Genomic DNA, 27,211 nt, shown 5'->3' with positions numbered 1-27,211 from the left:
AAAAATTTAAAGACATCATTATTTTATTTTAACAAGGAATTGAACATTGAAAAGGAAAGGGGTAGATAACAATTACTAATTCTCTTTTTTTTTTCTTTTAGGTTTTAATATAGCCAAACTTACATTTTATAAAAAACAATTTACTTTAATAAGGACTTCAAATGTTTATAAGAAAATTGATGGATAAAAATTATCTAATATAATTTAATAAAAAAAATTATCAATTAGGAAAAGTTTACTTTATTCAGGCTTTCGATGTTAATAAAAAAATGAATTAATATTTAAGTGAATAAAAAATTATCAATTAAAGAAAGTTTACTTTAATAAGAATTTTAATTGATGTGAATAAATAAATAAATAAATAATCATTATGAAAGGTATATATTGTGTTAACGAAGGACAAAATAATTAATTTAATAATATATACAAAAATATAATATCATTTGCTACTTGCTTTTTATATATTATTATTATAATAACAATAATTCAGACGATGCTAATTAATTTCTTGTGATAAGCTTAGGATCTCCACAATTCCCATCGATTACAGCAAGAAGAATTATGTGGTCATGGTCATCTCTGCGTACCTCACATGTGCTAGACAAGGGTCATGGAATTGTTTTTTGTTTTCCTTTATATTGGCGAAAGCTACTTTCACCACGCGTTTATTAGCGGATGTGAGTGCCAAAAACTGGCAGTTTGCATGTCTGTCTCAAGAAATCAGCACTTGCAATATTCTAACTAAATCCATCTCTAGTGTTTCACGTCTGCTCAAGCACTGAATTCCATTGGTTCATTACTTCTTTGAGGCATGGAGCAGCATTTGGGGATTATGTAAATCATAGAAACATCAATAAGTAAACGACAGAAAATTTCGAGACCACTAATATTTTATGCGAAACACGCTTTGCATACCTAATATACATTATTTAGGTACAATTAATGGAAAATGGACATCACAATCGATACCGAAAAATATTTAGCGTAGCTGCCTTACTGCCTTGCATGACAATGAATCAAGGCAAGACAGCGTATTCAGGCTACAAATTTAATTAATTAAATTATTTATGTACAACTCCAAAACGAAGGCATGAAGCTTTGAAAGGGTCTAGCTTAGATTAGAAATCCGTAGTGAACAACCGCTGTGTTTGGGGGAAACAAAAAAGGAAGAAGAAGAGGAAATTTCCTAGCATGCAGGAAAGGGCGGAAAACCTAAGCGAATTTTGATTGTGGTACGATGCTTGAGGATACAACCAAAACAACCTGTCAACGAAGTGGAAGTGAAAAACCAATTGTTTTTGTTGCAAAGATTTTGTCTCATCAGAACCACTGACCGCCAGGGGGCTCTGGTTTTAAGTTTGGCTTATGGATGAATAGTTTCACACGGTCGAGACAGCTGTTCTGTCAGCAACATAATTGTCATACAGGATATATATATATATATATATATATATATATATATATATATATATATAATATTAATTTTCTTTACATTCTAACTTTNGTCAACGAAAAGTAAAATTGCTTCCTAATCTGTTTTTCCAATTATAAACGTGGAATCTACGTGTGATTGTTTAATGATGATAAGATACCGCCCGATTGAGTAATCTTGTCTTCATTTACCAAATTCGAAAAGAAAAAGAGATAAAATGAAATCTCATCGAATGAGCTCATGCACATAGAAGATAACCCTTGTCAGTCCTCTATATATAGAGGCAAGGCAGAGCGATGTCCAATCTCCAAATGTTTCATCTTTATCAAACCCTCCTTACTCGTTTCCCCACAACTTCCATTACTTCATCTTTCTCTTTCTCTCTAAAGATTACTCTCTCTTGCATATAGAAGTTTTGCTGCAAGTATTTAAGCTTGATTGGACGAAAGAATTAAAGGCAGAAAAACATGGAGAATCCTCTGCAGCTGAAGTGCCTGAATCACGTTTCACTTGTGTGCAGATCAATCGAGAAATCTCTTGACTTCTATCAGAATGTCCTTGGCTTCTTTCCCATCAAGAGACCTGGTTCCTTTGATTTCTCTGGTGCATGGTAATGAACTGTCTACTCAGATCGGAAGCATAAGAAAGACAGAAAGAACAAAATGAACCCCTTTCTTTTTTGTCAAGTTTTTTCTTAAACTTGTATTTTTATTAAATATTGATTCATAGTTTTTTGACAAGAATAGGCTGTTCAATTATGGCATTGGCATCCATCTTCTCCAATCTGAAAATCCTGATAACATGCCTAAGATTGGCCGTATTAATCCCAAGGACAATCATATTTCTTTCCAGGTATGTCAATTGTCATGTCATATATGCTAATACTTACATATTACTATATTAGTAGGAATATTTCAGAGTTAATAAGGAAATTCAGTGCATAGACAGAACTTGTTTTGCAAACCAAGCAGCGCGAAGCTCGCGTTACGCGGCGGGTCGCAATATCCTTTTTCCCTTGCAGCAGGACTAATCGCAAAGCCTAAGACTCCATTAATTCCTAACCAAGCAACATCCCGAAGTAACCATCCCCCCAAGCCCCAAATCTACTTCTCGGCCTGAAAAGAACGAAAAGCCCCAAATCTCGAATCAAACACATTAACAGGCCCACATAAGAGAAAAACACTATCATGGTCCAAAAATCCCAAGCTACTGGCAATTTAATTTCCTTAACTCCCACGGCAGTGAGTTGACCCTGTTTTAACAGCACATTAGCAGGTTTTCAGGACAGAAAACATATTTTTTAAACTTGGTTTTCTGTACGAGCTTTATCATTGACCGACGCCGATTGGGATATTTGGTATGATTTGTAAATATATATTTATTGAAGTAATTGTTGTTGGCAGTGTGAGTGCATGGCAACAGTGGAGAAGAAATTGAAGGAGATGAAGCTAGAGTACGTGAAAGGCGGTGTAGAGGACGGCGGAATCCGCGTTGATCAACTCTTCTTCCATGACCCCGATGGCACCATGATTGAAGTATGCAACTGTGACAACCTCCCTGTGGTTCCATTGCCTCAAGATGCTATGCCGTCCTGCTCACTGATCAACTGCAACATTCAGAGGCAGCAACAGCAGAACATTGAATATGTAGTGAATATCTAGTGACTTCCTCGGAGTCTTGGAGATTAAAATCTATATCATGTATAGGTAGCGAAACAGATAATTAAGATTGATCATTAATTAACCAACTTGTGAACATTTTCCTCTATATTTCGAAGTCTTGTTGAACCTGTTGGCCGTTTTGCTAATTTCTAAGATATTTCTGGTCAATAACAGAAAAAAAAAAAGGGTAGAAAATTATGTTAGTTCCTGTACTCTGTATATTTTTTGATGAAACAACTAAAACTTCATTAAATCAAGTAACAGTAGAGATTCAAGGAGAAGCAGGGAGATCCTAGCCAAACAGTTGATTGCCAACTTCTTTGCACCAAAACACGCTCTATTTCTTTTTCTTTTCCCATCAATTGATCATGATCATTAGTGAGACTATATCAGCTAGACACAGGCTGGAGAATGTTTTTATTCATGCCTACATATTATAAGAGAGTTAGCTTGTAAATTCAATGAACTTAATTTCATCCTGTTATCTGGCTTTAATCAACGAAATTAACCTTAGCAGCTCAAACACACCAAGACTTGTACAGCATAAAAAACAGATTAGTAACCAGTAAGTTAGAGTCAAGCAACTCATCAATTGTCGTCAGTACAATTACATTACCAGACAAAGATTATAGAAGGAAGCAACTATTACTTTATAAAGTGCAGAAAAACGCTGAAGAAACCACGAAAGAAATGCTTTTTATTATGCACACACCTCAAAAGTCCATTACTACATTCTATTAGAGCTAAAATTCGTTTCTTTCAGTAATGTTGCTTGTTATAATATAATTTCATCCACCTCAAGATCACTCCTGCACTGTCAAAAAGATGAAGGAAAGCCACACGATCAGAAAACATCATATGAAGAGTTCATCAGATAACACCAAATGGCAAAAGTTCATAACGAAAGAAGTCGGTTTTCTTGCTAATGACCAGTAAACACAACCATCTCAATAAATGGCTTATGATGTCGTGCTTTTAGCCCACAGATTCCTGCAAGCAAGGGGGCCATTTAAAGCTTTGAAAGTTAAAGCCCCACCATGAAACAAACTAGATAGATTATTATTATTCTAAAGATAAGCAACCAGACTCCAAAAACTTCCATCAATTCCCCTCAAGCAGATACGCCATCCCCATTCCCCCACATATTCATGTCACATTAATTAATTGGGAAACAGATAAACAGGACTGCTTATTTTGAAGGTCCATGGCTTCGCTTTTGGCCAAAATTTTTGGTTTACGAGGACCATATTGAAGGGTCATTGTTATACATATCATAGCCTCAAAAATTAAACATTATCCCATTTTCCTTTATTAATTGGAGATGATTGAAGTTTCCTTGGTTTGATTCACGGACATGGATTCGAAGATCATCAAAGGATCCAAAATGATATTCAGCGACAAGTCAAATTGTGAGGAGGAAGATAAAATAATAGTACTAGTATCATTTTTCTAGGTTGACAAGTATATAAAAATCCAACCATATATTGTATTTTAATCTGAAGGTGACCTTAATCCTTTTCTCTTCCAAATTGCCCATACTCTACCTTCTATTGCATGTTGTCATTTGAATATGACATGACATTATTTTGAAAACATTATTAAAATTAATAAAAAAATAACGTCATCATGGAGTAAAGAATTTGAAATTTGAAGGAAGATTACTATAAGAAATGCAGATCTTGAGCAATTGAACTACATGTTGAACTAAGCAGTTTGGAAAAATTACAAACTCCTTTTTCACTTCTAAGTCAAGAAGGAAGAAATGCACATGCTCTTCCCTTGTTTCTAAGTCAATTTACTGAAATCGAGAGAACGTTGCACTGTTAATCGTGCTAGGTCCAAACTAAAAACCTTTGGTAGCCTTTTTCTCACTTTTGGTTATCGTAACTTTTTTTATATAGCCGACTACTGACAAGCTCATCAATAGAATGCCTTGATCGAATCTATGTGGTCCAATCACAAATACTCTTCTTTGTGAGTCATTGGCATAAATATATCAGGATAAATTAGCAGTAGGGTAGATTAAATTAACCTATCTTGATCTAAAACTAAAACCAAATTTAATATCTACTTTGATTTTTTTTTTTTTGTAGTAAGTATGATATTGAGCTACACAACAGGAGGTGGTCCTCCTTTATTAGATCTCATTTCGTCTATTTTAAACTTCAAATTCATACTTCCAAAATTGAATTTAAGCTCTAAGAACCGGTGGCCATGCCTACGGAAAATTATGTGGCCACTGGTAGTTTCTTACTTTGAAATCAAAATTATTAATAAGAGCCATCATTACTTAACAAAGATTGCAAACTCATCCAGAAGTATTTGATCATTGCTTTCTGTCGTTTGTTACCAGAAATACACCCATCATTATCTGTATAGATACCATATTTACTTATAATTGAATCGAATTTGTAGCATAAATTTTGCTCTTGTGCATTTTTTTTTATTAGATTCTCATCACTCTATCGTATATCTATACTCTCATGTGCTACATAAAAGAAAAAAAGAAAGGTAAGGATACAACAAACACAGTGACAGTTTCGTTGGGCACCTTATGGAGAGAGGCTGTGGACTAGAGTGTGTAGGGAGGGGTCCATGTGGTGCTGGCTCTGCAGAAACAAACTCGTTGGAGACAAATATGCCCCAAAACTCTAATCAAGTCTAACCTCATTACACTGATTATCAAGGAAAAACAAAACCCATCAAATCTCGTCAAAGCATCACCACCCTTTTATTATCCTCGATCACAGGCAATAACACATGGTTTGCTGCTATAAAGTATTCCATCTACTTTCTAATCAATAGTATTATTTATAAGGGTATTCCTTTTTGCTAATGATTCCCAAACACCTCCCCTGCTCACATTATATCTACCTGCACCTTCACTTATAACAGAATAGAACATTACCACCTTTCTGAGAGAGAAAGGGAGTCTAAAGAAATTAATGGCTACCAAAGAGAATAAGCTGAAGAAAGGTTTCTTGAGCACTTTCTACTGGTCCAGTACTAAAAGTCACAAGCCAAAATCCGAGCCAGCTGCAGTGGCAAATATCAAGCCTGTTTCACAGAGTTCGTTGTTAAAGAAATTGGAAAATTGTCATACTATAGAGCAGGCTGGCCCGAGAAAAATAGAAAAAGAAGGAGTTGGGGGTGGAGGAGGAGGAGGAGAAGCAAAGCTTGTTGAAGGAAGGAAGTCTGTGTCTCACGTCGAAACAAACTTGTCATCAGTGATTGCATTTCTTCAGGTGAAGGTTTTGGTTTCTGACATGCCTGGATTCATGCAAGTACATGCCTTCCGCTGTGCCAGGAGAACTTATGATAGTTTGGAGAAGTTTAGCTCAAAACACATGGCTTATAACATGAAGAAGGTATGTTTCAAAAGCCAGCCAGTTCTTTCATTAAGTACCCTTCATTCTATGATAACTATCTTATTTAAGAATTTTTCATATTGTACATTACCTCATCACTGCCATATTAATATTGCCGGGGGAAAAAAGGAATGATGAGCAAATTTGTAGAGGAAAGATAGGTTTATTCTATTCACAGTTGATAGTGGTAATGGCAAAACTACTATAGCTAGGTAGATTGAAAGTGTTTTGTGAACAATTTTCTTGGCGTTTCTTTTTGGATTTGCCTAGTTTGAATGATTGAGTTTTATTCATGGAACCCCACAAGGAGGGAGACAATACCTACACGACAGATACGTTAAGACTTTCTTTCTGATCTGTTTCTTTCAGCAGAATCTGAGAATTGTTCAGGGGCACATGGAACCATTGACCAGTAGTTTATGCTATTCGTAACAATCTGGGAAATGAAAGTCTCATTCGAATAGAACTAATTAGTCAAATTATGGGAAAATTTTTCTCTCTTTAGTACCCTGAAGGAAAAAAAAAAAGAAACAAAGATTTTAACACGTCGCTCATCTGTCACCCACAAAACTTACTTATGTAACTCTATTTCAAATAGAATTTTGGGCTTTTTTAAATGAACTACGTTTGAAGTAGATCCAGTAAATTTCAATAGCAGAATCAAAGAGTCTTAATTCTCAAACCTCCAAGTATGTAAATTAGTAGTGAGATCAGACCAGGACCCAACAGGCCATGTGAAGACAGCCACAAAAACCTCAAACCAGTACAAACAGTATCATGTTATAATAATCAGGTCTTATTCTTTTTCTTTTTCCTTGAGACATGTGGTGAACGGCGAAATAGTACATGTCAAAGTCCAATCTGTCTTGAGTCAATCATTGTATTACCTTCTTTCTGTCCAATATATTTGTCTCATGGTTGACAACTTTTTGCATGCAGGAGTTTGATAAAGTATATGGACCGGCCTGGCATTGCATTGTGGGCTCAAATTTCGGCTCATTTGTTACACACTCAACAGGTTGCTTTCTTTATTTTTCAATGGAGAAACTGTACATTTTAGTATTTAAAACCAAAGTTCAGAGGGTTGCAAATTGAGTTAAATAGAAATTCAAGGTTATTTAATCAAATATATAATTCCTCCTTTTCTCAAGTTCTCACTCAATTAGTTTCCCATGATGGTAATTTGTTCTTCTTAATTTTTTCTTTTTTGTCTGCATGAATTTTGTAAATGACAAAACACTGTGACAAAGTGTTCGATTTATATGAATTCTTGCATGCATTATTTAACGAGTTTAAATAAGAAATAGTATTGTATTGTCTTAAAGTCAATTAACTTTGTCAGATCAGATTACCTGTAGAAAGAATATAATTACTTATGTCACATTTAGTGATGAATCAATCAGATTGTATTGTCTTAAAGTCAATTAACTTTGTCAGATCAGATTACCTGTAGAAACAATATAATTACTTATGTCACATTAGTGATGACTCATTCTGTGATTGATTCAACACTGTTCCAGGTTATTCCAAGAATAGGAAAAACTTATATAATATTTAGATGGCGAAGATTTCAGATTTGGGATGTTCAATCATCAAGCAACGACTAATCTTGATAATGAATTTCAACCAAAGGTGGTTAAAGTATTGTGTCATTTCCCCCCTTCCCCTCTCCACTTCTTTCTGTTCTTCCTGGACTTCATATATACTATTCAGAAACAGGTAAAAGTAAAAAAAAAAAGAAAGTGCCTTAGCTAGATCGTCAAGCCGCAAGCATGATTGCAGCCAGACTTGACCCCTTTTTGGCCCCTCTGTGGCTGCTGATAGATTGAGTGATGGCTATGTTTTAATGGCCGGATTGATTTGTCCTTGCATAGCTGGAAAAGCAGTGAGGGTCTAATTTGATTTTTCCCTTTGGTCTTTCCATCCTCTAATTATATTTTAAGTGTTATACACTAAAATACGGAACTTATCTTCCTTTGAAACCTTGCATTTAGAAAATTCTTCACATTTCAGGTATTAACCTTATTGATATGATGGAAAAAGTCTATGTTTGATGAAAATATGTATTGCTATGTCAATGTGTATAGATAACTCCAACAAGGGGCCAAAGCGTAAAGCTTAAGTGAGTTGTCTTAAAAGATTTTTATTCCTCATACATGGGTTATTGGTTTACTTTTGATGAACTTCAACATGTTGGTTAGTTATAAGGCACACCAGCAAATTAATGAATTTTCCGATCAAAAATTTCATTTTGTCTATTTCAAGATTTCCAACTTAATTGTAATTAAATTTATATTATATTTTTACCTTCATTTTTTTTTCTTTTTGAGTATCGTAGATTTGAAGGTTAAATATATAGTCTCATCAACATTATCTTCACATAAACCCTACTTGACTTAACTTTTAAAGAAAATAACAATCAAAAAACGGTTGTGTCATATTTATAATCTTAATATTAAATAATTTTTTAAAAATTCATGAGAAAGCCGTATACAATAATATATATATATATATATATATTTATTTATATCCAAGTAACTAACCCATTAATGTAAAGTCAATAAAATCAAGTTTTTAATTGAATACAAATTACCCATTAATCTTTTCTTGTATGCAATAGGCCGCCGCTCCTAATCATTGGGCTTTTAGATTTTGTAAGCTTAAAGAGAGTAGCACATACTCATTCAAGCAAAGACTTAGTTAAGTTTTTATCAACTTAATAAAACTTCCTTAGTTAGATCTTTGTAGACACTAGGGTTTGGCTAGAACCTGAAAAGTGGGGGAAATAAAACAAAAAAAAAAAAAAAACAAGAAAGTAATCATGAGAGAGAGCGTTATTTTGATTCAATATTCTATGATGTTTCATTATCGTATTGCTAAGCTTAGGTGGGGGAACTAGAGGTAGGCCGCGGAAGCCCCGTGCCCTATGCCCACGCTGGTGACCTTAATCAACTTGCACATTTCCCACGTAATCATGGCTTCCATATTGCAACAAAGCCCATCTAAAGGAGATCGTGGAAACAGCCAAGCTCGGTGCCCTTAGACAAGAAAATTGAAAAAAACATCTAGAAAATGACCTTAATTGCTGACTATAGACTTCTAATTTCTTCGAGTTAATGTTCAAGTGGCCAGAAAATGAATATTGTTAATTAAATAATTTTTGTTTATATCTAATTTTTTTGGAACTTTATTGGGGCATAGGTAGGATCGGTGACGTACGGGCAGCCAATTAAATGATCTTTGTGGCATCGGCGATGAAAACAAACAAATTAAAAGTCGGCTACCTTCCAACCATATACTTACCGCCTACCAATGAAACTAAGCTAAAGGCGTAACCATTAATCATTAAAATTAAAAAGGGCAGCATTAAGGTTTTTCAATTGTTAATGCCTAGGTCAAGACTGAATTGAATAACTGTTCCAATTAGAATTGTTGTCTGACCAAATCCATTCTCTTCAAGGGTCTATCAGAATAACTATCAAGGAGAGATTGAGCAATTAAAGCTAATAAAATTTCACTTATGGTTCATTGAAATTATATCTGATGCATAGCATAAACTTGAAGACCAAAACTATACAAAGGAATTAGAAGGAAATCAACACAAAGCTCTGAAAAAAAGAACAATCTCTATGACAGAATCCCATGAGACAGAAGCTGTTGGAAACAAACCAAACATACAAGTTTGAGGTTTGTGCTTCCATACAACCCCTTTTTTTTTTTTTTGAAAGAGATAAAGTGTTCAGCTGGAATTCTATGTGTGGAAATTTAACCCTCCCTCAAAAAAAAAAAAAAAAAGAAAGAAAAAGGAAAATTAAAAAAGGAAAATTCACACATAATGGAATTGAAATGCCGTGTATAGCATACTCAAAACATGTACAAAGCTATATTTCATCACGACTTACGTTTGTTTGATCTTCTGTTCTTGGCTGCGTCCGGTTTGCCGAAAACCCCACAGAAGCCACAACCGGAGACCTTAGGAGAGGGAGGGTCTATGCTCGGCGACGCCGCCTTCGTCACCCGGTACATGTGTCCACCTCCCCCGTCCGATCGGGTACGTCTCATCATGCCATCTGATTGGTTGTTATTATTATTAAGCTTCATTTGGTCAAGGTCTCCTGATAAGAACTTGTCATCCCATACTAACCCCGACGACCCTTGCCTCCTAAACGACGTAGTAGACCTTTGCAAACCCGTCATCTCCATCTCTTCTTTCCTCTTCCTCCTCTGCCTCCTCCCCCTCCTTCTTCTTCTTGTTTCTATGGACTTTTGGGTGTGTTGTCTACAGCTTTCGACCGGGCAGAAGGTTGAGGACGTTGAGTCCAAAGATATGTGGTGTAATACAACGTTTTCAATGTGTTGTAAGTATATAAAAGAGTGGGAAGAGGGGAAAATGACAAGTAAGGAATATGAGGAAAGTTCATAAAATGGTATCTACATGGATAAGAATGGGATTTTGGAAACTTTAATTATTAATTAGCTCCCTTAACTTTCAAAAGAAAAAAAAAAGCTCCCTTAATTTTGGCAAGCTTTTAAAGCACCGAATCAGAGATTTGGACCAGAAAACTGTTTTGGTCCATGGTCTACCAATTGAAACGCGGATAGCAGGCGGCTATATAACTAGAAATCAAATTCTGATTATCAAACAAAGCTTTCTAAAATTCTTTGACCCATTACCCAAAATGTTGTAATTGTAATGTTTTACTTATAATAATCCTGATTTCGGTTTGAGTTTGGTGTAATAAATTATTGAATGGCAATAAGCAAATGCTGAATTAAGAGAGAGAACGTTTAAATATTCAAAGAAAATGCAAGGCTTGGTTCTGATTGCTCTATTAGTACTCAATTCCTTACATTTGATTAATCTTGCAAATTTCTTTGATCCTTCGTCTGATCTTGATGTTTTATGTCTTGGGTTTTTGACTTTTATTTTGTCAAAAAGCTTAATTTGGTAGAGTCATCATTGAAATAAAACCAAGTCAGAGTACAAGGGCAATGGAATTTCAACAGAATTACTTCCCCTACTTGGACTACAAAAATCCAGACGAACATGGCCAAAACAAGAATAAATTAATTAAGCTGTATTATCATAAAAAATAAAATTTGTGCTTTTAATCAACACTACAGGCTGTAGCCAGGGAAAAAACAAAGGACATTCTACATGTCGAAGACGCCCATAGTTGGTAAGGGGCATGCGGAGAAAACAACTGAAAATCAATACACATAAAAGATGAAACAAACAGAGACGTTGACAGAGTCTTTTTAACTATTTGAACAAGTTAATCAGTGCCTTTATATACAGAAAAGGCAATAGAAATGCACGAAAATAGACTTACGAAAAACCATGTACAAGAAACTAGAGCTAGATCCCTAGTAAAGAACTAATGGTGATGCTAGCAAAGTTTCTGAAAAGTCTACAAGGATAGGCCAGCGACTAGCCTATTTCCAGATTGAGCTTCTTTCTCTAAAAGTGGGATATCAGGTGGCTACAAACGAAATACTGAAAGACTCCAAAAGTAGGTTGATTCCTTAGAGCCCTCGTCATTCTAAGCCAGTAGTAAGAGAAAAAGTTCGGACCAGCAGATTTAAGACTAGAGAGAATCTGCCAAGAGGTCTAACTAAAGCAAAATTTGTCATCCTCGTCTTCTACAAAGGTATCATTTGTTTTTTGTAAATTCAAAAAAAATAAAGAAAAGGCTAAGGACCGTAATATCTATCAACTCCAAAAGTTTTTCTTTTTTCGCTAGCCGCTGCTAGAATTTCCATCCCTTACAGTATCTAGCCCCCCTTTGTCCTTGAGGATTTCACTCAATGGCTTTGGACCCAGGAAGTCCGCTAATGCAGTTCTGCCAGAATGCCTCATTTTCCCTCCATTTTCTTCAGTTTTTTTCTTCTCTTCTTTAATCTGGGCAAGGGTCTTGGGACCTGTAAAAGCAGTAGATGCGTGTGTGGATTTCCTCTCTCTAGAAATCAGATTTCTAGAAACTTCAGATGAAACAGACTTTCGTCTAGGCAGCCATTTTTCCCTATAAGACCGCCTGGTGGAGTTTTTAGGCTCCAAGCGCTTGAGCCAGCCACGCCTGTTGGTACCATTAGAAAAATAACCTTGGTCTCCTATTGATTCAAAAGAGTGCTTCCCCACTTTTGATGCTAATCTTCCCCTTAGTTTCCCACCCATTATATACCTTTGAGGCCTTTCTGAACTTCGACCAATCAGATGAGAATACTCGGACATTCTTGACAAGAAATTAGGGGGATTGCCCTCAACTACCCTGCGTTTACTCAAATAGTCTCTAAGATCATCACCCATCTGTTCATCATCTGACAGTTCAGGTGAGAGTCTTCTTCTCTTGTGGATAAATATGGAATCCAGCCTTCTATCTATGGGGTAAGCAGGAGGGTTCCTCGCATTATCAGAAATAAACTCATTGTCTGAACCTTCATAAGCATCATATACATCTCGGTCATGCGGGAGTTCTACTTTGGGGTACCTAGCCTCATGCTGAACAGAATCTTCATAATCATAACTCAAGAAGTGCTCCATCTGCTCCTCCTCAGGGACCGGTAGATACTCTGAATCATTCTCATAATCCAAATCCTCTGATTTGTTATCCACAAGAACATCAAAACCTGGGGAGGACTCCCACCGCTCCTCTGGGTCAACATGGTCATCTACTTGCTCTTCTGAACTTTTATCTGTGCAAATAGGAGATCTGCTTTCAGTAATGCCATCCTTTAGAAGCAAGGAGCCTGACTCAACAAAAACAGATTCTTCAAATTCAATTACAGACATTTTTGGAGAGACACTCTTTTGAGGCATGGTTTTCGGGTTTGATTGTTGGAGGTCCTTTTTAAGCTGCGCACCCATCTCCTTGCTAGGCTTTGGGGCCATTTTAGATGGATTGGGATGTCTTTCTGTTGGAACTGCTCCAGCATCATTTTCAAAGGATTTCTTCTGGTCCATTGGAAGAGCATCAGTCTTCAAAGCATTTCCGGTAATGGCATTGTCATCAGGACCATGCAAAAAAGAGCATCTGTCGCCTTTATTGCAGAAACCATTGAAGTAAAAGTAACAAGGAACATTGGTCTTGCAGGCTGGTGCAGAACATTGGTATGGCAATGCAGCAGATTCAGATGACACTTGAGTGTGCACATCCAAGGGCTGTGAAAACAGAAGAATTGAGTTCATATGACATCATCAAACAGCAGGTAACAAAAAAAATAAGTCAAGATTATCAATTAATAACTCATTCAAAAAAGAGTTATATAAAAAAATAAAATCTGGGAGAAAGTGGCTCCAGCTCCATTACAGTCAAAAGGATAATGTATCAGCCCAAAAATACTAAGATTCCAATTGGTAAATGCTTTTGTTATTTGCTTTTCACTTATTTTTTGACAAGAAACGAATAGAATGCAATACATACATACATATATATATACATACATACATACATATATATATATATATATATATATATAAGTANCAATACATACATACATATATATATACATACATACATACATATATATATATATATATATATATATAAGTAAAAAAGAAATCACAAAAAACAAAAAGCAAAAGCATCAACCAAATGAAGCCTAAGATAGAGCTTAGATGTCGTACACCAGTACCACTTTTTTTTTTTTGAAAAGCAAACACCAGTACCACTTGTAAAACGGTTTATGGCCTGACATTTTAACAGATAATTGCTTCTAATGCTCCTTGGTTGATGTTAACATGATGAGAATCTAAAGCATAGAAAATAGATTGAATTCATGGCATGTCAGCAATAACGGACGTAACAAAGATTTTTCAGGATTTTCTTCATCTTATAATTATCTAAAAATTTCAGGTAACTTAGAGAAGACTGTAATAAATGTATATGTCATAAGCATGTGCAATATCCAGGCAACATATCAAGTACTGATCCATAAATACAATCCTATTATGACACCTTTCGAGTTTTTCCCATGCAAAATTCTGTTCTAAAAGCTTCAACAAATGATAAATTCAACCGTGAAATAGCAAAATGGGTAAAAATGTGATTCGCTCACCATAGATAAGTCCAACAGAACAGTCAATATGAGCTTATTAAAACAGAATGTGAGCTTACAGTGATTCGCTCACCATATATCAGTCCAACAGAACAGTCAATATGAACTTATTAAAACAGAATGTGAGCTTACAGGGTGCCGAAAACCACAAGTTGGATTAATACAGTTCCCAGCCAACCAGTACCAGCAGTCCCTAGGGTTGAGCCTGGCAATTTCACTATGTCGATACTCACAATCAATTCCCTGGAAACAAGAGGATTAAAAAATAAAAAAATGAGGCCATTCTAGAAACAATGAAACTACAAATCCCGAAGGATTGACAAAGCATAAAACGAGTACAGAAAACAAAAACATCTATACGCCAAAAAGCTAACGATGTATATTCGTATCATCAATGTTTATGACTTTAGCATTTCAGAACCAGCCAAGCAAAAGGCAAAACGAGTAGAATTTGGAAACAAAAACACTAACATTTTAAAAATAATTAAAAATTAATATTATAATCTCTTCGAGGCAACATTATTCATAGTTATACATTTTAATATTTTTTTTTTGCTTTTCAAAATAAAAAAACATTTTATAAACAATTACACATAAGATTATTTTAGTTTTTATACGTTTTATTTTACCTTTCAACAACTTTTTAAGAAGGAAAATGTTAATACTAATAAGAAACGAAAACGTCAAAACAGAGTCTTATAAGACTAGAATTCCCAATTAGTAAGTAATGGAAAAGAAAATTAGAAAAAAAAAACACACAAATTTCTTAAAAATAAACCAAGAGAGAGGCGTAACAATTTCCAAGTAATGAAAGCTAAATTGATAAAAAAGGAGAAAATTAAGATCGTTTGGTTAAGAAATAAACCCTAGAATCTCCAGATCCTTAAAATGCAGGACCAGAAATATATCACATTCCCTCAAAAAAGAAGAGAAAAGAACCGAATGCGAAATGTGCGGTGAAAATTGGAAAGAGTGAAAGACGAAAACCTCACTTCCAGAGAACATAACATCAAAATTAAAAAAAAAAAAAGAGAGAAAGAGAGAGTGATTTGGGCTGAAAAGGAGAACCTTCTTGCAAGTAAGAGGAGAGGCTAAGAAATATACGCAATCGGTGTTACGTTTCAGAAATTCCTCCTCCATTATATTTATGCTTTGCATGAGAATGTGCGAAGGAAAACTCTCTCTCCTTATAATTTTTTTTTTTTTATCAAAGAGATTGAAAGAGAAAAAGAAGAGTTAGAAGGGGAGTGCTTAGGTTTGGGTAAAATGGGTTACATGGCGGAAACTGGAAAAGAGAGCGTAATCAGAGAGCGCGAGCGAGCAATGATGGCATTGTTTGGGTTTTAATGCAATTTCAAGGTATGTGTTTGTTTTGAGAGGATGGTACACGTGGCTTTTTCATCAGCCGTTATCTTATTTTATATTAATTTAAAAAAAAAAGAAAAGAAAAGAGAAAAACTTTCTAAAAACCACAATCATAATCTTTAGTGTCATTTTAATTTGTATTAAACCGCTTTAACTCGTTGAATTAATAAGAAAATTGATGAATTGAATGGGCTTTTACTGAACCGAATGGGTTTGACATATATCAACAACATCACTTTTAATAATGATTAGTTTAACTATAAGTTGTTTTGCTATTTAACCAAAATAATATATTTTAATAACTAAGAAAAAAGTTATAAAGTTGAAAGATAGCTAAAAAAAAGTAAAAATTAAAAAAATTAAATATACGAAAAGTTAAAATTCAAAAAATGATTGCCGCAGAACTTAGAAAAAAAAATCCTAACCCTTTCTTCTTCCTCTTTTAATTTAATATGATTGATTATTCTAATAATACTTTGAATTAAATTTCATAGTTAATTATACAAGAAGAAAGATGACTAATTAGAAATTAAATTTTGTAATTTAAATTATATATATTTTAATTATATATTTTCTAAGTTATAAATTTAGACTATTTAGGTATGACATTATTTAGACTTATAGTATTTATTATTTACCACTTAATGTATTAATTTTATTAAAAATATTTTTCTTAACTCAACTATTAACATGAATGACCCAACGACCTGACACCTAAAATAAGATGAGATTTTGATAAACTTTCGTAAGTTTGGTTGACCGAAAATGACCTTTATCACCGTATTTTGGGATGGTTAATTATGCCTTTGCATATTTTAAATATTTCCAATTTTGTTTATTCTTTTTTTCAAATCTTCTTATTTTTGGTAGGTTTTCGATCAAGTCCTTCATGACTTTGCCCTTTAACAATCGAACCAAGGCTGGATTTGGTAGCCAAAGCATCAATCCACCAATCGTCGTGACCAGTTCGGGTCACTAGTACGTTGGGTCGCCGCTGTCAACGATCGATCTAGTCGCTAGCAACCAGAATCAATTGTTGGTTGCACTGTTTCGACACACCAAAAGCGCGGTCTGTTATAAGATTCTAGGCAGTGGTGGTTGGAGAGAAGAAAAAAAAATTACAAGAGATTCAAAAAATAAATTTAAATTTTAAAAGTAAAATGTTATCATTTAACTGAAGGGTAAAATATTTTAATGCTTATTCCTTACATATTCTTTGATATGATTTTAGATAACTAAGATAGGGGAAAAGGATAAAAGATTGTTTTCATACTTCCCCATGTGAGCCGTCTTTGGCCTCACCACATAAGTCTTTCATCATCCCAGGGAGACCAGAAACGTGAATAATTAAGTTGCAAAAAAGTGATCAATCCATTGCAGATTAAACTTCCTACATATGTGAAAATACAAAGAGATATTAAAAAAAATTACTAAAAAATATTAAAGTGTTAGATTTTTACTAGGAAAATAATTTCTCAAGATCTATAAATAGGAGAGAATAGATTAGTAGAAATTTACAATTAACTTCTAAGATTTCTTTGTCAAATTTCTTTGAGTAAGTAAGTTCTTTTTTTTATACTGTACCTTCTTGTTTTTTTTCTCTTAACATAACTTTCATAAGAGAAAAAAGAAAGAATTTTTACAAGCATGAACAACCAAATAAGTGTTCATACATTATCATTCCTATTTACGTACTGTTACATCTTTAAAATTATATTAATATTTCATATTTTATTTATTTATTTTTATTTTTATAGTAATGCCCATATTTATTTGTTTATTCTTATCTTGATACCAAACAAAACAGATAAAAATATATAAATCATTAAATATATACATAAAAAAAAACTATTTCCTTACACAAAAACTATGTTAGAGCAATAATGAACAAAAAAAATTATGTCCCTTCTCCTTTCCCTTTACATAAAGCTATGTTAAATCAATAATGAACAAAAAAATTTATTTCCCTTCCCCTTTATGAAAGCTGCATTGCAACAGAAGAGAAGAGAAACGAGCATAAGATAAAAAATATATATTGTTGTAAAGAAAGCTCGCTTATTCAAAGAAATTTTAGGAAAAAATTTTAGAAATTGATTGTGAATTTTTACCAAATTATTCTCTCTATTTATAGATTTTTGGAATTCTTTTCTTAGTGCGAATCTAATATTTTAAATTTTCTTAACAAATCATTTTAGATATCTTGTTGTTTTTTCACGTATATCTCTACTTTTCTTAATATCTCAACACCTCTTAACTTGAACTTTTCCTGTTATTATAAATTTTTTTAAAAAAATTGCAAGGCATTCAAATTTAAAATAAGTCTTACTTACCCAACTGAAAAAAAAAATCTCAAAACTCAATACTTACTTTAGTAGGAAAGTGTCAAAGAATTACTTCGTAAATTTAAAACATATAATTATGTTTTCTTTTTTTTTTTTTTAGAAAATGAGAATATGCCATATTAACATTGAACAACTTATTTGTATTTCATTGGAAGCCTGTACATTTTTTTAGAGAAAATTTCTCATCCTTTTTCCCTAACTTATCTAAGTAGAACACAGTTCTTTTTAGTATTATAATAATTGCCTTCTCACGAATGCGTAAAGCCTCAAGCACTACTTGCTCGGCTTCTTCTTCTCGTTCTAAATAGAAATAAGTGACGGCAATTTACAACATTGGAAAAGTGATGGATTGATTGTCAGGCCCCTCAACCTTTTTATAAATCAACGGCATGATGTAGTTCTGCCAAATCCATTCTTATAATCTCCGTGAAGCTATTATTAAAAGGCATATAACTTGAACTCTTTATCATCCGGAGAGATTTTCTATAAATCAATAACTTCATTTGCACACAACAAGGCTTGTTATTAATTATAATATTTTAATTATATATGAAATTTTTTATTTTTTAATAATAAAGTTTTCATGTAAAGGGTAAAACTACGTTAAATGTTTTCCAAGGGCTTAAAGCATAGGAACGTTCCAAATATGCAACGTCTAAGAACATTCCTAAGTATGTAATGCTTAGAGACATTCCAAATGTATAATGTCCAAAGACGTTCCAAATGCACAATATCCAAGATGTTCTTTAAGTGCATTACGCCCAAGATGTAAACATCAAAGCACTTACACTTTAAAAACCGTTCTAATTTTTTTCTCTGTCACTTCTTATGCATTCTATTTTACTTATTATAATACGTTCTCTCTTCTTACCAGAAAAACCCTCTATGATGATAAATAAAAAAAGTTGAGTTACAAAATCAATATTGTAATTGCTTACAAGAATAGGCAGTGAGCCTTTACTAAAGCATCCTTTGAAATATAACCAGCACCGCATTCTCCAAATTTTTGATGAATTATTGACAATGTCTGAACCCCAGTCCTTGGCAATGTTATTTCTACAACTTCCAAATCTCTTTCCTTTATTTTTTCTATTGAAATAAAAATATATATAGAGAAAGAAAACCAGCTCTAACCACCCTGCCAATGTGTTTCTTCATAGTGGGAGTGTATCTGGACGTCAATAGCTCGGCAAGAGATAAAAGCACCCAGTTTCAATGTTAAACAAGTGAGAAGAGAATTTAGGATCCTAAATAGTAGATTGGTTGCAGAAATTGAGGGCTTTAATTTCACAAGATCGTGATTGTAGGTCGAATGATCTTCATCATGAGACTTAGCACCTCATTACTACCATTTGGAGTTGGGTTTGCATCCATTTGAAAGATCTTCCTGGTGATGGTTTGGCCTCTTTTCTTGAATTCTTTACTTGGTGTAAGCTGGCATCATGGTGTATAATAAGGTCTCAAAACTTAATTAAAAGTCTTTTCTGTACACCCAAAAATTAAGACAATGACCTTCAGTAGAATCTCTGATAAAGTTCCAACATGTGAATACCTGCCTTAACACTTCGATATCCCCTGGCTTTGAACTTGCTAAATGACTTGACTCGTATTGCCTCCTGGATACACACTGCAGATGTATTATTATGGATTGTGGACAAAGAAATTCATATGGCATGATTGTGAATAAAAATGTAAGAATGCAAAAAAACATCTAAAAAGGCAGCGTGAGCAAAAATGAAAATGAAAATGAAAACGAAGAGGTGAACTTTATTGGCAATTCAAAAATATCCCTTAGCATTTGGTTCTCATGTAGGAGTGTATCTGCATTGACATGATCGCGACGTGAACAAATCGGCAAGCAACTATCTATCCATTATATAGAAATAGGTCCACCAAATATCAGAAGAAAAAGTCTCTTTGTTTCCTTTTGGATTGGTGTATGGGCCACCAAAATAGAAACCGAGCCTCTCAATTTCTGCGTATAGATCGAAGAGACCATCAGATTCAGCTAATGTTTGTCAGAGATTTCGACAATCAACGCTGTAAGTCATCATAAAAGCCACCTCTTCCTGTATAAATAAATAGAAAAGAAACCTGACAAGCTTTACTGTAGTATTGTTCTGAACATCTTGGAAATGGCTAACAACATCGGAGAAACTTATGTTCCTGAACATGGCAAGTAAACAAAATTTGATGTCAAGAAGTGATTTTCCGACTTGTTGTATGTACAAACAAAATTCAAATGTTCTGCCTGTCTGAACTCTAAAGTCTAAAGCAAGGGCAAATATAGTAGAAATTTCAAAGTACCCAGAAGTTGTACATAAATGACTACAAAATCAACAATTAGTATGCTATGTAGTGTCAAATACGTGAAAATCAAATATTAAATTATAAGGTCACTAATATAGTCTTATGGTTGTAGATACTTGATTTTGGTTAATAGCTATTCTCTAAAGAATTATGTTACAACATAATGTTGTACAGAGAACAACTAAAACAAGTAAAGTGCTACTTCACGCAAAATAACTAGAACAAGTGAAGCGCTGCTTTACGCAGAACAATTAGAATAAGTGAAGTACTCCTTAAAGCAAAACAATTAAAATAAGTAAAGCATTAATCCATATGGAACAACTAATACAAGTAGAACAACTACTTTGAATAGAATAACCATTTCACTTGGATGACAGTGAAAGTAACTCAGAATAAGTGGCAGGGTTCATGGGTTACTTTCATCTTGAAATGTTTCGGAGAGTTTGGCTTGGTAGCTCAGATATAGAGGTAGTTAAGAGGTCTTCCTCTGAACCTTTTCCTGAAGTACAAGTGTTTCACCCTCTTACCTTGTTCTCGTGTACCTATTCATGTACAGCTTCTTCTCTTGTACCTATTCTTGTACAGCTTCTTCTCTTGTACCTCTTATCGCACAGCTTCTTCTCTTGTACATATTCTCGTACAACTTCTTCTCTTGTACATTTTCTTGTACACCTCTTTTCTATTACATTTTACTTGAAAACAAGTCTTATTACATCTAATTACAGTAACGGTTACTCACATTAATGTTCTTTATAATAATGTCATTTATTAGGCGCATTAAAGCCTATTCTTGAGTAACCGCCACTTTTAACACTATATATAGAGCCTCACAGTTCATTTAGAGGGACTCTTCTCTCCCCCTCCAAGCTAACACATTCTCAACTTGAGAGTTTTTCTCTCTAAATTCTCTCTCTAATTATCTTGTACTTTCTGAATCTCTTTAAGTCTCTTTTTATTGTCTTTCACCTGCCACAACACTCAGTACTTCAGGAACTGCTTCAATCTTCCTCTTTGCCGCCTCCGGCGCATCCTTTTACTTGTTTGCAACGTTTCCTCTCCCTATCACAAAAACCCCTTTTACATTTTGGCGACTCCACTGGGGAAGAGTGATTGCATTAAGTAAAAGCTTACTAGAAAAACTTTGTGTTATTGGAAGAAATAGACAATTCCTTTAGTAACCTAGATGCATCTATTCTCACCTACATCCAAAAGCTGATGAAAATGATTGAGGCTTCTTAAGAGAGAATGCAAATGTTGGAAGACAACAATAGGCGGATGTTGGAGACCATATCTCAACTTGCATCCTTCACTCCCACCACTTTTCAAGCCCAACTTGTACAGGAAGCGGTACGAAAAACTAATAATATGGTTCTTAGACAAAGGGAGGCTACTAGTTTCGATAGAAGGAATATTTTAATAGTGAATGCAATTTAAGGGAGAGGTAAAGAAAGAAAATATTCTTTTCAAAAAAAAATATTCCAAAAGAAAATGCAAGCAGGAGAGTTATTGATTGAGAACAATAAGGTCTAGAACAACCTGCTTCCTGCTCATGTATGATATTTCTATGACCTTGACTCTTCATTGCTTTATGAATTGCAATTTGACATTTAAAAAAAAATTCATATTCAGCCGCTAGCTTTATCGCTTATATTTTAGCTGTAATTATATTATACTATTGGTCACAAGCTTTATCGCTTATTCTTTTACCATAGTTCATTATTCTTACTTCAACTGTAAGCTTTTACCGCTCATATTTTGGCTACAATGATATTTTTCTATTGATCGCAAGCTTTATCGCTTATTCTTTGACCATAATTGATTATTCATATTTCAACCGCTAGCTTTATCGCTCATAATTTAGCTATAATGATGTTATGCTATTGGCCACAAGTTTTATCGCTTATTTCTTGGCCCTAGCTTATTACTCACAAATTGGCCACAGCTCTTATGCTTACTTATTTTAAGGGTTGAATTAAACTCCTTCATATCAAGTTAGAGTTAATCTCCTTGATGTAAAGTTGAGAGTTCCCTTTTGGCCACACACAATAATATGAAATGTGAATAAATACGCAACAAGCGTTTAGTATTATTATTATTACAAAAGAAAAAGAAATATGATATATCAATAACGAAGTACTAGTTCAAATGAGCTTTCAAAAAGAGTAAAGGAAAAGCAAAAGACTAGTCAATTACATACTCCATAGAGAAGAGTTATTATTGGCAAATACATCTAATTGTTCTTGTACTTCAGCTTCACGTTTTTTCAGTAAAGCTATCTTCACTGCAATGTCTTCTAACTCATTCTCCAAGGAAGACTTGTTGAGAAAAATCTTGGCTTTAGATCTACAATCACTGAGGCACTCAAGCTTGAATCCAAAGTTACAAGCATCATCGAAATCCTGTAACATCTGTTGCAATTCCTCTGGTGAAGTACTCATTAGTGGAGCATGGGAAATGGCTAAAGCTCTACCTAACACTTCCATCATTAAGCAAATGACGTCTACGTTCTTTACAAAGGAGGTGCTCCAAAACTCTCCTTCTATATTGAAAACATGCTCCAAGTATGCCACATACTCCAATGAAACTTGAAAGCCATGGAAGTCAACTTTCTTACTACTTTGTTCAGTATGTGCTACTTGAGTGTCAGAAGCACTACTTGCATCTCTGTGTTCTGGCATTGGGGAGGAAGAAGCACGAGGAGTCATTGGAATAGCTCTAACATCATCAGTATTAACTCCAACATCATGAATAACCTCAACATTTGGAGTAGACTCAGGAACAACTTCAACAACAGGAATAGTCTCAGTATCAAGAACAACCTCATCTCGAATAGCCTGCGGAGTAAAAATAATCTTAATTTAACAAAAAAAAAAGGAACGGAACAACATTAATCGGAGTAACATAGTAATATGTTTATACTTGGTTCATGGTGGAGTTCTGAACATGATTTGGAAATAAAACATCCAAATCAATGAAATCATCAAAATGGTTTGGCTCACCCTCAACTTTAACTTTATCAACATCAACTGATTCATCATCAGATTCATCACTATGTTCAGAGTCACATGATTCTTCCTTAGTCTCAACTTCAAAAGACTCTTCCTCTTCAATCTAGTTAAGTTCTACTCTCGCAGTTGTTTCTCTCTACAAAAAAAAAAAAGTATGATGAGGAAATGAATTTAAAAAAAAAAGAAGTCAAGGATGAACTTACTTTTTGATGCACATGCTTTGTTTGATGAGTAAGAGCGCGAGGAGCATCATCTTCTTCTTCATTTACATTTCTTTTCTTTTTGAGAGAAATCAAGTGTAAGGATACATCGGAGTTATTTATAGGAGGAGTGTAGAGACAAGCTTTGGGATTAGTCAAAGGAACAATAAAAGATCTCCATTCTTCAACACACTCCCTACAATAAGCAAACCATCTGGAAGTGTGGATACCAACTTTATCAAAAGCTAAGACAGTATAACTTTTAAGTTTATCTAAACGGAGTTTAAGTCTTGCCATGAGAAATGAAGAAACGCAAGAGGAAAAACTGATAGTTAAAGAAGAGTCAGGCGGAGCTAGTTGGTCAAACTCAAATTGGTGTGCCACTCTAAAAAGAGAATATACCTCAACAGAAAGAATATTTCTATCTCCACATGAACTGGAACGCTCAATCATAGATGGCAATTGGGAACTGTGAACCCATATACAAAAGTTAATACCTTGTGAACTCATTCTTCCAAACTGTAAAGGGTGGCGATCATAATAAATTCCAAGATCATCGAATTAGAGAATTGTGCAACCTTTGAAGTTTTACTCAAACTCTTAAGTAGATCGAAGAAAAAGTCTCGAGTACATACCTCTTTTTCAGAAAGCTTAATAGAGTGAAAATCGTCCTTTCCTATACAAGGAAATTCCAAGAGAACACATATATCTTTTAGAGTGAAGGTAAATTCCCCCCATGCAGTAATCATAGTATGAGAAAAAATGCTCTACCTCGCAAAAATAGCACGCCACACATCCATCCTTTTTTTTCTATACGAATATTGAGCTTGGAAGTGATACGTACAACATCAAGTATCCCAACAGAAGAGAGAAGTTTAACATAAGAAGGATTCTTCAACACCTTAGTTACCCACTCATCCCAAGCATGAACAAATTGAGAATTGGAGCCTAACTTAGTAAAAGAAAAGGGAAACTCACCACGTTCAAACTTGAACTTCAGAATAGATTGTCCTGAAATACCACTTCTTCTATGAGGAGGTGTTTCGGAGCATAGACGATTCCAATCATATCCAACAGACTCAAAGGGATGTTTGTCAACCTGTCTGGCATGAACTTCTTCCCAAAAACGATCTTCTCCTCGTTCTCTAATAATTTCATCTTCTCAGTTTTTAAGGATAGAAGGAACTTCACCACTCTTTCCTACTCTAATTTTCTTGGAAGCAACTAATTCAGAATCATTATTCTTCATTTTGTGTGTAGTGATCTTTCTCCTTGTTGCAGCCCTCCCAAGCTTATCATAATGGATCTTCAGAGGGAGACGCATCCTAGGCATAAAGAAAGATGAAAAAGAAGCCTACAAACATGATCATGAAAAAAAAGATAAGTATACATAAAAAAAAACTGCTGCAATTTGCAGCTTTTGCTGCCTCCAAACGTAAACCCCCCCCCCCCCCCCTCCCTATATATATATAAATGTAGCTGGCAGCTTTTGATGCCAATAAATCAAAGAAACCGTGTTCTTTATATATATAAAAAAATTAAATTACAACTTGCAGCTTTTTACTGCCAACAAATCAAAGAAAAAGAAAAATTTTGACAAGTTAGTCAGCCTTTGTTTGCTCCTTTTACTTCAGCATTTATTTACTTCTTTTATTCACTTTTCTAAGCTACATTAGGCTACATCATGTTAGCTTTCAATTAAAAAAAAAAAAGCTCAAGTAAAATAACACAAGCAAAAGAAAATAACGCTTGCTTCGCCAAAAGAAAAGTCAAACTCAAGTTATACATATAAAAAAAAAAAAAACAAGAGTCTAAGATAATCTAATTTTATAGGAATCTTATTTATATCTAATAAGAAAATAATATTTCCAGTTTCGTGTGTTTAATAATTATATCTTGAACATATATATATACATATAAAAAAAAATCTCATCTTATGCTCGAAAAATTTTCTTTTCTCATGTTCTAATTTAAAAAAAAAAATTTCATGCAGGGGGTAACAAGTTAAGAGAAATTCAACTTATTGAAAACAAAAAAAAATAAAAAAAAACTTACTTACTTGAAAAGATTCGCAAAAAAAATCGACTTTGCTTTGAAATTTGTTTTGCTTTATTTTGAATATGAATGAAGAAAATTGTTCATAATAACTTGATATTTATAAGTCACNTAAGTCACATAGAATCAAGATTTTTTTTATGAAAAAGATATTAAATATTATTACATAATCAATAAAATATAACAAATAGAATCAAGGTTTTTTTATGAAAAAGATATTAAATATTATTACATAATTAATAAAATATTACAAAAGATATTGATATTAAAAAAAATGCAGTCAAATATTACGAAAGATATTAAATATTATTGCATAATCAATCAAATATTACAAAAGATATTGACATTACAAAAAAAATATATTTTGTATTACACCTTACACAAGGCAGTAACGTGTTACTACCTAAAACATTACTGGCTAAGGTGTTACTGTCTAAAACAGTACTGCCCAAGATATTACTGCTCAAAGTGATATAGTACAATACGTTATAGTACAAAAAAAATTTATACTTTAAATTAATACATAAGAATTATATTTAACAATGAATTCTTATGCAGGGGGCAAAATGTAGATACTTGATTTTGGTTAATAGCTATTCTCTAAAGAATTATGTTACAACATAATGTTGTACAGAGAACAAGTAGAGTGCTACTTCACGCAGAATAACTAGAACAAGTGAAGTACTACTTAAAGTAGGACAATTAGAATAAGTAAAGCATTATTCCATATGGAACAACTAATACAAGTAGAACAACTACTTTGAATAGAATAACCACTTCACTTGAATGACAGTGAAAGTAACTCAGAATAAGTGGTAGCGTTCATGGGTTACTTTCATCTTGAAATGTTCTGGAGAGTTTTGTTGGGTGGCTCAGATATGAAGGTAGTTAAGAGGTCTTCCTCTTAACCTTTTCTTGAAGTACAAGTGTTTCACCCTCTTACCTTGTTCTCGTATACCAATTCATGTACAGTTTCTTCTCCTGTACCTATTCTCATACAGCTTCTTCTCTTGTACCTTTTCTCGCACAACTTCTTCTCTTGTACATATTTTCATTCAACTTCTTCTCTTATACTTTTTCTTGTACGCCTCTTTTCTATTACCTTTTACTTGAAAACAAGTCTTATTACATCTAATTACAGTAACGGTTACTCACATTAATATTCTTTATAATAATGTCATTTATTAGGCGCATTAAAGCCTATTCTTGAGTAACCGCCACTTTTATCACATATATAGAGCCTCACAATTCATTTAGAGTGACTCTTCTCTCCCCCTCTAAGCTAACACATTCTTTACTTGAGAGCTTCTCTTCAAATTCTCTCTCTAATTATCTTATATTCTCTAAGTCTCTTCTTATTGTCTTCCATCTGTCACAGCACTCAGTACCTCAGGAACTGTTTCAATCTTCCTCTC

General features: G+C 33.8%; 4 protein-coding genes across 4 annotated transcripts; 2 read left to right on the top strand and 2 right to left on the bottom strand.

Annotated features, from left to right (window-relative positions):
* Positions 1,706 to 3,346, top strand: LOC18588730. The gene is made up of 3 exons (XM_007013327.2): positions 1,706 to 2,042; positions 2,179 to 2,284; positions 2,836 to 3,346. The coding sequence occupies exons 1-3, from the start codon at positions 1,900 to 1,902 to the stop codon at positions 3,091 to 3,093; spliced, it is 507 nt and encodes a 168-aa protein (XP_007013389.1). The 5' UTR covers positions 1,706 to 1,899; the 3' UTR covers positions 3,094 to 3,346.
* On the top strand, positions 5,888 to 7,665 carry LOC18588729. The gene is made up of 2 exons (XM_007013326.2): positions 5,888 to 6,461; positions 7,401 to 7,665. The coding sequence occupies exons 1-2, from the start codon at positions 6,039 to 6,041 to the stop codon at positions 7,554 to 7,556; spliced, it is 579 nt and encodes a 192-aa protein (XP_007013388.2). The 5' UTR covers positions 5,888 to 6,038; the 3' UTR covers positions 7,557 to 7,665.
* On the bottom strand, positions 10,353 to 10,925 carry LOC18588728 (uncharacterized protein At1g15400). The gene has a single exon (XM_018127009.1). It carries the CDS (start codon positions 10,662 to 10,664, stop codon positions 10,353 to 10,355), a length of 312 nt encoding a protein of 103 aa, XP_017982498.1. The 5' UTR covers positions 10,665 to 10,925.
* LOC18588727 (zinc finger CCCH domain-containing protein 34) lies at positions 11,957 to 15,841 on the bottom strand. The gene is made up of 3 exons (XM_007013324.2): positions 15,585 to 15,841; positions 14,649 to 14,759; positions 11,957 to 13,620 (listed from the first exon to the last, which is right to left on the bottom strand). The coding sequence occupies exons 1-3, from the start codon at positions 15,672 to 15,674 to the stop codon at positions 12,202 to 12,204; spliced, it is 1,620 nt and encodes a 539-aa protein (XP_007013386.2). The 5' UTR covers positions 15,675 to 15,841; the 3' UTR covers positions 11,957 to 12,201.

This window comes from Theobroma cacao, chromosome 9 (genome assembly GCF_000208745.1).
Source record: "Theobroma cacao cultivar B97-61/B2 chromosome 9, Criollo_cocoa_genome_V2, whole genome shotgun sequence".
NCBI classification, from domain to species: domain Eukaryota; kingdom Viridiplantae; phylum Streptophyta; class Magnoliopsida; order Malvales; family Malvaceae; genus Theobroma; species Theobroma cacao.
This window is presented reverse-complemented; position numbering and strand designations above follow the sequence as displayed.